At 34.1% G+C, this 9,132-nt stretch overlaps 1 protein-coding gene across 1 annotated transcript; it reads left to right on the top strand.

Annotated features, from left to right (window-relative positions):
* The first annotated feature begins 988 nt into the window (after positions 1–988).
* LOC100777542 (von Willebrand factor A domain-containing protein DDB_G0292028) lies at positions 989–6,437 on the top strand. The gene is made up of 13 exons (XM_003551059.5): positions 989–1,434; positions 1,556–1,708; positions 1,812–2,024; positions 2,122–2,211; positions 2,313–2,429; positions 2,533–2,802; positions 3,025–3,181; positions 3,371–3,448; positions 4,446–4,546; positions 5,039–5,209; positions 5,530–5,604; positions 5,726–5,833; positions 5,999–6,437. Exons 1-13 carry the CDS (start codon positions 1,045–1,047, stop codon positions 6,338–6,340), a joined length of 2,265 nt encoding a protein of 754 aa, XP_003551107.1. The 5' UTR covers positions 989–1,044; the 3' UTR covers positions 6,341–6,437.
* The last annotated feature ends 2,695 nt before the right edge of the window (positions 6,438–9,132 follow it).

The following is a 9,132-nucleotide window of genomic DNA, read 5'->3' as shown; positions in this document are numbered from 1 at the left end:
GTTAACAATATATAATCATAATCTTTGATATAATAGGATTTTTTATAACCACTATAATTACATATGATAAATGTTAATAACACATTTTTATTATTAGTTGAAATTTATTGAAAACCACAATATTTTATGGATTTCAACTCTCATTTAATAATTATTTCTTTTAATTTTATAATTTTTAATAAATTTCAACCAAAAAAGTATGTATTAAGAGGATATTAAATGATGTGTTATTAACACTTCTCATTGAGACATTTGGATCAACTATAAGACTAATGCTTAGTCTGGTTACAACTTTAATCACACTTAAATTTCTTATTCTTTTTCAATGATATATGTTGCGGAAATCAAATTCAAATTTTTTCTTATAAATTCAACATATCTTCTCACTTAAATTACACTTTAAGTAAAAGTCTTTAGAATATCCTTCAAAAGAAAAATATTTAGAATTTTTTTATTCACATACTTATAACTTGTGATTTTTTTTAAGGGACGATAACTTGTGATTAGATTATACGATAGTAATATAAAAGTATTTTATACTATAGGTTATTTTCTGAATGCATAAAAATTCAACAAGTTGAATTTAATTTTAAAAAAAAAATGCAGGAGATTGACATCCGAAAGTGTCGCAAGTTGACTACGGCCCGGGATCACCGTCCGAAGGCATAATAATTTTGAAGAGGCCATAGCAACGGTCAAGTCCTGGGAATGAAGACAGCGCAGGGAGAACCAAAACAATTACAACTGGACCATCCCACGCTGACAGGGACTTCCAAATTCATTAATTTCCCATCGTAATCAATCAAATAAAACAGAACAGAAAGAAATCCGAATCAGCGTTCCACTTGCCGACATGCTATCAAAACACGTGTCAAGAGATAAAAGCTCACACGTACTTCTAACGGAAAACCAGCCCTTGTACTTGAAGAGGGCCCCACACTCACCTCCACCTTTCCTTTCTTGTTATATATAAATCCGAAATGCAAATTTACCATTCTGCTTCTTCTGCACTCTTCTTCACATTTCATTTTCTTTACTTCTTTAATGGCCCAGGATTTCTCCAAAGCTGTTGATGACGGCCTCAAGCTCTCCAAACGCATATACTTCGGGAAGGACAGGGCGGTGGCACCTCCTAAACCTCCGCCGCCGATGACGCGCTCCGCCACCGCGTTTCTCCCCTCGGCGCCGATGGTCTACGCGGTGATCTCCGATCCAGGGATCGTGGACAACCCCGACATCCCGAGCTACCAACCGCACGTGTACGGAAGGTGTGATCCTCCAGCGTTGATTCCGCTTCAGATGAACGCTATTCAGATGGAAGCTGATTGCTACCACGAAACCGCGTTTATCACAGTCTCCGGCACTTGGAGACTCCACTGCGTCATGGGAAGCCGCTCCTGCGATTGCCGCATCGCTGTTCCCGTCAGCCACCAGGTACTCATACATATACCCCCCTTTTTTTTTTCAGGATTCCATTCATTAGAAGTAATCATGGAGGTTTTGTTTTATTTAATTTGAGTAATGTTTTTAATGTGTTGCAGATTTTATTTCACAGGGTTCAATTCTAGGTGTTGAGGTCAGCGTTTCTAGAAAATCATATTCTACTCAACTGGTTGTAATGGAAGATGACAATGGGAACCAAAACGCCTCGCCACCTCAAAACGGAGGGTTTCTCATCCCGGATATATTTACTTTAACTATACCGCAGGTTAATTAATAGCTTAACACGTAGCTTTTGATTTCTTAATTTGTATGGTTTGTGTTTCTTGTTGTGGTGCTGATTGTGATTGGTTTCTAACTGGTTGTGGTAGATTGATGGAGGTTCCAATTTGTCGATCAAAGTTCGGTGGTCTCAGAAAATAGTGTTCTCCAAAGGCCAGTTCTCTTTGAATGTGCCGTTTACCTTTCCTGATTTCGTTAACCCTGCGGGGAAGAAAATATCTAAAAGAGAAAAGATACAAATTAATGTGGATGCTGTTACTGGAGGTGAGCTTCTGTGCAAGACATTAAGCCACCCACTGAAGGTTCGTGTTTTTTTTTGTTTTTTGTGGCAACACTGTTGAAATTTTACTTGTGATGTAAGTAATAACTGATTGACTATTTTATTGTGACTGTGTCCAGGAAGTGAGGCGTCATGTTGGGAGCATGGGCTTCTTATATGATTCCGATGTTCTTTCATGGTCTAAAGTTGATTTTAGCTTTTCATATGCTGTAAGACTCATGAGTCATGACCAATTTTTTTTTTAAATTGTTTTTTCCTTAGTTTGAGATGTTGAAAGGTTATCTTATTGGTTCACTGTATGCATATTTAGGTTTCTTCAAGTCATATAACTGGTGGTGTTCTTTTGGAATCTGCATCTGTGCATGATTTTGATCAAAGAGAGATGTTCTACATGTATCTTTCTACAGGAGATATTCAGAGTGACAAGGTTTGCACTATAACTGTAAACTTTGTAGGTGTACATGCCATGTTTAATATAATATATTTTTAGAGTGGCCTTTTATTTACTTCTGGTATTACTTAATTTGTAGGTATTCAAAAAGGACATAATATTCATTATTGACATCAGCGGTAGTATGCGGGGAAAGCTAATTGAAGACACAAAGAATGCACTATTGACTGCTCTCTCTAAGCTTAATCAGGCTGATTCATTTAATATTATAGCCTTTAATGGAGAGACTTATCTATTTTCCAAAACGATGGAATTGGCTTCCGGGGATGCTGTTGAAAGGGCCACTGAGTGGATTAACACGAACTTTGTTGCTGGGGGTGGTACAAATATTTCTCATCCATTAAACACGGTACCTATAAAATACTCTTTTTCATTAATTAATATAAATATTATTGAGCAGTAGTTAATACTGAACCAAAGTGATATCGAGTAGATAAATCAATCTTTGCTCAGCTTGATGCATGGAAAACCCATTCCTCAAATTATGTTTCATCTTTATCATTGTAATTGTTTTCTTCCCTCTTTCATTGACTAGAATGCAGTTTATTTATTTGTTGCTTTTTATTCTCAGGCAATAGAGATGCTATCCAATATTCAAAGTTCAGTTCCAATAATTTTCCTAGTTACAGATGGAACTGTTGAAGATGAAAGACAAATTTGTGCTATGGTAAAGAATCGTATGATCAATGGAGAGTCAATATGCCCTCGAATTTACACTTTTGGCATTGGTATGGTTCCCAATATTTTCAGCCTTGATCAAAACTTTGCCACTTGTCATAAGTATAAACATTTTGACGTTCTTTTTTATTCATTAAACCTGCTTAAGATCTTGTTCTTAGTTTAATCTAATTCATTTCAAGTGTTGGTAGAAATTCTTCATTTTATCACTCACTTTTGTTAAACTCATTTAATCCCAGGTTCGTTCTGCAATCATTATTTCTTGCGAATGCTCGCAATGATTGGTAGGGGCCAATATGATGCTGCGTTGGATGTAGGTAAGTTCTGAAAAAAAAAAAAAAATAGCATTGCGATTATTTATCTTTCTTTTTTGTTTTAAGTTAAATGACAGACAAATTTTGGTCAGCAAACCATGCCTCTAAATATGTGCCTACCAAGCAATACGGTTACACAAGGTTGGTTGCATAGTCTAGGCATTTTATTTGGGGACCTGGTTGTTGACTCTAGCATGAACTTTTGAGTTATCTGCAATTTAGGGAAGAGAGAGAGTTTGTATTGATTTTACACACACAATGTTTATCTAAAAGCCTAGGTAAAGGAAGAGGGGTGTTTAAGGCCATTGGCAGCTAATGTAAAATTTATCGATATACCAAACATAGATCATTCACGATAAATTTTTTGTTAACTGTTAAGGCGAGGTCATTATTCAGAAGAAAAGCGTTGCAAGACTAAAGCATATGTTAAATGAGCTAGAGCCGCTGCATCGGCAACTGGTTGGAACAAAGAATGAAATGGGTGTTATTGTGAACCAGGATTAAAAATAAAGTGTGGTAAATATAAAAAAGTTTGGGGACAATATTAGCTATAAATTAATGGTTGCATGGGAGACCATCAATATCACAAAACTTTGAAGTTTTAATGACATTGGAGGAAATTGTTAAGAGGGAATGAGGGATCTCTTGGTGAATAATATTCCTAAGAATTTGGTCTTTAACCAATTCTCATGGCATTGTGAGATACCATTTTTGTTGTAATATTTATTCAAAAGTTATCTAATAATGTTTTATAATATTTATTATTTTCAAACATGGTCCCTAAACTATTTAATAATATCATCACAAGGCTTTGAAGGATTTCGTAATTTCATTTTAACCTTGAAGTTTGAATGACTCAATTACCCTTGGTTGGAATATAATGGGATTGTTGAAATTTAACCAAACTAGGTTCACTTGGCTAGTATGACTATGATGAAGATGTTACACTTGCCGCATTAAAAATTAATTTGATAAGGACCCCTCTTTCTTGAATTGCCAGATTTGATTGAACCTCGAATGCTGACATTGTTTGGCAAAGCTTCATCTCTCATTCTTGCAAATATCAAAATGGACACATTGGATGATCTTGATGACCTCGAGGTAAAATTTAAAAATTACCTTGCAAGAATGAATTGGAAAAAATATTGCTTTGCTATCTGTTTTTCACTCTTTCCCTTGGTCATTATCTAACATATGCCATGTACCAAACTGTCTTTCATTACCAAACATATTTGTTCAATAGCCCTGCCTTTGAATTGATCATTCTCACACGATAAAATGTGCCATTGTGCTCCATTTCATTTTTATTCTTGTCCTCCCATCCTTCTTAATACTGTAGTTCCTTAATACCTTCGGTGATTTTTGGTGAATTGTGATTTTATCTATAGTTTTCATTATGTCTTTTTCTGATTATATCTTCTTTAGAGTGACATTCAAAAATGGAGATCGATATGTGATGCCATGGTGAATCTACATGTCCTGGTCTTTATGACAATTTAGTTTCTGTTACACATACTACTATATGCTGAAGTTTGTCCAACTTTCCCTGAGCTTGTGGCTCATTCTTATGGGACTATCTGCAATATTTGTTAGGTATACCCTCCTCATATTCCAGATCTTTCATCAGAGGGTCCATTGATTTTATCTGGGAGATACAGGGGAAATTTTCCCAAAACTCTTAAAATCGAAGGTATCTTGGCTGATTTCAGTAATTTTGTAGTAGATATGAAGATACAAAATGCTAAGGACATTCCTGTGCAAAAGGTAAAGTACTCTACTACTTAGCATACTTAAAATTCAAGTTTTCTTGTATTTGAAATTATAACTACAATTTCTGAGAGGAGGTTCTAAGTTTTGTTTAAGGGTGCTGGAGAGCTATTTAGTGCTTACGTGAACCTCTTTGAAAAATCTGTTTTTTCCATATAAGGCTAGTATTTGGGTAAATTTTTACCATAATTGTAAGACCAATTGAAATTAGATTAGATGATGCTGGTTTATTAATAAATGTCCACAACTTTTACAATTTTGTTTCATCCCATTTATTATTATTATTCATTATATTTCTCTGTTTCCTCTATTAACAGATTTCTGCAAGAGATCAAATAGAGCATCTTACTGCCCAAGCATGGCTCATGGAAAATAAACAACTAGAACAGAAGGTTTGTTAATACTCTATGATGGTCTATGCTATGCTATCACTCCACTCAATGTGTAAGTGCGAATTTCAGTTTCTTTTTATTATTAAATAAATTTTCTTATGCCACTTCATTAAATTGGCAGGTTGCAAAATTGAGCTTGCAGACTGGCTTTATGTCTGAGTATACACGAATGATAATACTTGAGACTGATCATCTAAAGAAAGTCAAGGAATCAGCCGGAACGAAAGAAGTATGTATCAAAATTTGAGGATTTTGTGATTGTCTTATAAATAAACCATTTATCAAATAATGCTTTCACCTGAAAACCTATTTTCTGTCATTGAATCCTTCGCCAATTAGTTATCAAACATGGATAAAATCTTACGTAAAAACTTTTTTCATTCATTGCAAACAGGCGTCAAAAAAGAGCCATCCTCAGTATGAGGCACCCGTCCAAGGCCAGAGAATGATTTTACTACCCCATTTGGGTATTGGCTTTGGCAACTTAACTGCAACTGCTGAAAATACTCCTCCAGGATTTGAATCAAAATTTCCTGAAGTGCCGGAAATCTTTAAGGCGGCCACAAATTGTTGTGAAACCTTGTGCAGTTACTGTTGTTGCATGTGCTGCATCCAGTGTTGTACCCGGATAAACAACCAATGTGCAACTGCATTGACACAACTCTGCATTGGTCTAGGATGCTTCGGCTGCATCACATGTTGTTCAGATATATGCTGTTCTGGAAACGAAGGCTGAAATATCAATTTTGTTGTATTTTACTGCATATAGAAATCACTGTTTATATAGTGTTGTCATTTTGGGAATGTATATGAGCAAGTCGTCTATTGTGTTACGGGGTGATTTCCATAGTAATATTGTATAGTTTTTTCTGATGATAATCGTGCAAGTTTAAACTTTGCAATAGATATACCATTGTATTAACAAAGAGGAAAGTGAACTATACAAAAACCAGTTTTATCTGCCGCCAAAGAAACATTTTTCTCGAGCACTTCTTTACTAACCCTCCTTAACAAGAGAAATTATATTATAGTGTGGATCACCACGTCAGCTGTCCTGACCAATAAACAGATGGCATGTGTCCTACAGGAGATGGAATAACGATATTTGCGAATATGTAGGTCTGAAATTTTAAAAATAGGACTATCAATTCAACGCAAAACGTTTACTATCAATATATCCAACAAATGAGTGAACAATTGCAAAATAATATTTATTTTTCTTCTAATTATTAATCAAAATAATCGCAAATCTCTTTTTTCCATAAATAATTGTTATGTCGTCTCTCTTCCTAAACGCTAGAAGCTTTGTCGAGAGGATATATATAACTCTAGAAAACTTTTTAAAACCTCAATGGACCTTTTTCTGACTCTAATAGAGGCAAATTATTGTTAAAGATGTATCGTGGATTACAACTTTCCAGCATATGCCTCATATTCTGCTGTGGAGACCCTTTTTTTTTAAACCATAAGATGGCATGTAGTTCCTAGTGGAGCTGTGTGTGGGAAACCTGAACTAGTGGAGGCTAACAGTGTAACATGCAACAAATCCAGTCAACGATTCGAAAGCATCTTCAATTTCGGACAATGTATTCTTGAAAAACGAATGCTATATCAACAATGGGAAACCTTCATCAATTTTTAAAGTGACAAGTTTTGGAAGCACCATAGCCTGGAATACCCAATTTATATGTTGTTCAAGCCAAGACAAATCTGCTTTTAGTTCTTTCAGATCTTTCACTAACACTCCCAAATGCTTATATGTCTCATCACCTAGGTCCTCTATAGTAGAGGCATTTAAAACATAAAGAAGCTCTCTCAGCATAACCCATGTGATATTAGTGCGAGGTTACAACCAGATATTTTAATTTATCATTGCATAGTTACCTAGTTACCTTTACTCCTTTAACAAAAAATTAGAAGATCAATGGTGACATTTCAAATATACAGTAAAATAGATATGATGATCAAAATCACAGTAAAATTTTGATCATCATATCTATTTTCTGGCTGTATCTGGAGATGTAAATGTCTTCATCTCATCTATTACTCAAATAGCATGGAAGTTTAACTTTGGATGTATGAAAATGTCACAAACTGAAGGACGAATCAGGAAAATATCTATAAGTTTTCCGAGCACAAGAATGTCAAAAAGCATAATCCAATTTCTTGTAGGATGAGATAAACGCACCAATAACTGGCTTTCTTTCTATAAATATTTTACAACCTTGAATGACAAGAGAAAAGGTCCGATCCAAGTTTAATTCATTATTATAAATATGACTCTTGAAAAAGGAAATTGAGAAAAAACTGTAAGCAAAAGAAGGTAATAATTTGTGCATGAACACAAGTTACACCAGTATTCATCCAATTCAAAAAGCATCAAAGAAAGTCTTAAAATCTAGTTTAGTTGATAACAAGAAAAAATAGATTGGAGTTTGAGTCACTCGGGGAATGTGAGAGCAGTGACGAGAGGGTGAAGTTGGGGTAAGAAGTACTCAAAGGCAGGGGCACAAGTGCATCCTACGAGAGTGGAACACCCCGTCTACACAAAATACTCATTTATATTATTATGATTAGGAAAGTTGAAAATGAAATTATATAATTTTCAAACTTTGTTAGTGCGTGGCTGATCCTAGATCCTAGAGGGACAGGGAGAACGGTTGGTAAAGAGCCAAATTGCAAGCCCACCAATCCTCTCCTTATTTTCCATTCCCAATTAAATTCGTTTTAGGCATCAGTTTTTATGTTTTAATTAATTAACTGATGTAGTATATTTTGGTTTTTATCATTAAAGGATTCATTCTTAATTTTTATTCATTTAAATACGTTTTAAAAAAAAACTTACCTAAAAATAATAGTCAATTCTGAAATTAGTTCTCCAAAGTCCAAATTTTGTGTACATACAAAAAAAAAATCGTTACCAATATATTTTCTTTAAAATTTAAAACGTTGCCATATTATTTTTAATAAGTTCAGAAAATAATTGTTATAGGCGTGAACTTTGAAAGGCCAAAGAATCATGAATTACCACTCGTGACAAATAAACTGTTAGTGAAAGATTTATTGCGGGGACTAATCTATTTTTTTTATTGATCTAATTTTGTTTTAGATCATTGAAAAAATTAATTTAATAACCAAAATTCGTAGAAGATTAATAATGATTAACATGTGTAGTTTTAAAAGGCTAACTTCAAGATTTAATCTACTTTTTATTAACTTATCGATATATTTGCTATATATAACTGGATTTAACACTATTAGTCATAAATATTATGCGCAAATGTTGTGACTCTTGTGAGAGAAATTAAGAGTGTGTATCCTAACAGCTAGTGAGCAAATGTTCGATTTGTAATACAAGCACTCCCCACATCATTTAAAAAAAAATTAATTCAGCAAACACGTCACTTTTTTTTTTAAAAAAAAAGAGAAATTACAATATAAGAGACATATGAATAAACAAAATTATTTGGGGGAAGGGAAAAAAGAGCAAGTTTTTTTCGATTAGTATTATAAATCATAATAGAATTA

The sequence above is a fragment of the Glycine max genome, chromosome 17, assembly GCF_000004515.6.
Source record: "Glycine max cultivar Williams 82 chromosome 17, Glycine_max_v4.0, whole genome shotgun sequence".
In the NCBI taxonomy this organism is placed as follows: Eukaryota; Viridiplantae; Streptophyta; class Magnoliopsida; order Fabales; family Fabaceae; genus Glycine; species Glycine max.
The sequence above is the reverse complement of the archived record's forward strand: the minus strand, read 5'-3'. Positions and strand labels throughout refer to the sequence as shown.

Bases quoted from the DNA above. Each gene is read 5' to 3' on its own strand.
- LOC100777542 (XM_003551059.5), top strand. From the start codon at position 1,045: ATGGCCCAGGATTTCTCCAAAGCTGTTGATGACGGCCTCAAGCTCTCC. The intron at 4,547-5,038 runs GTAAAATTTAAA...AATATTTGTTAG, and splicing joins ATGATCTTGATGACCTCGAG to GTATACCCTCCTCATATTCC. The intron at 5,834-5,998 runs GTATGTATCAAA...CATTGCAAACAG, and splicing joins AATCAGCCGGAACGAAAGAA to GCGTCAAAAAAGAGCCATCC.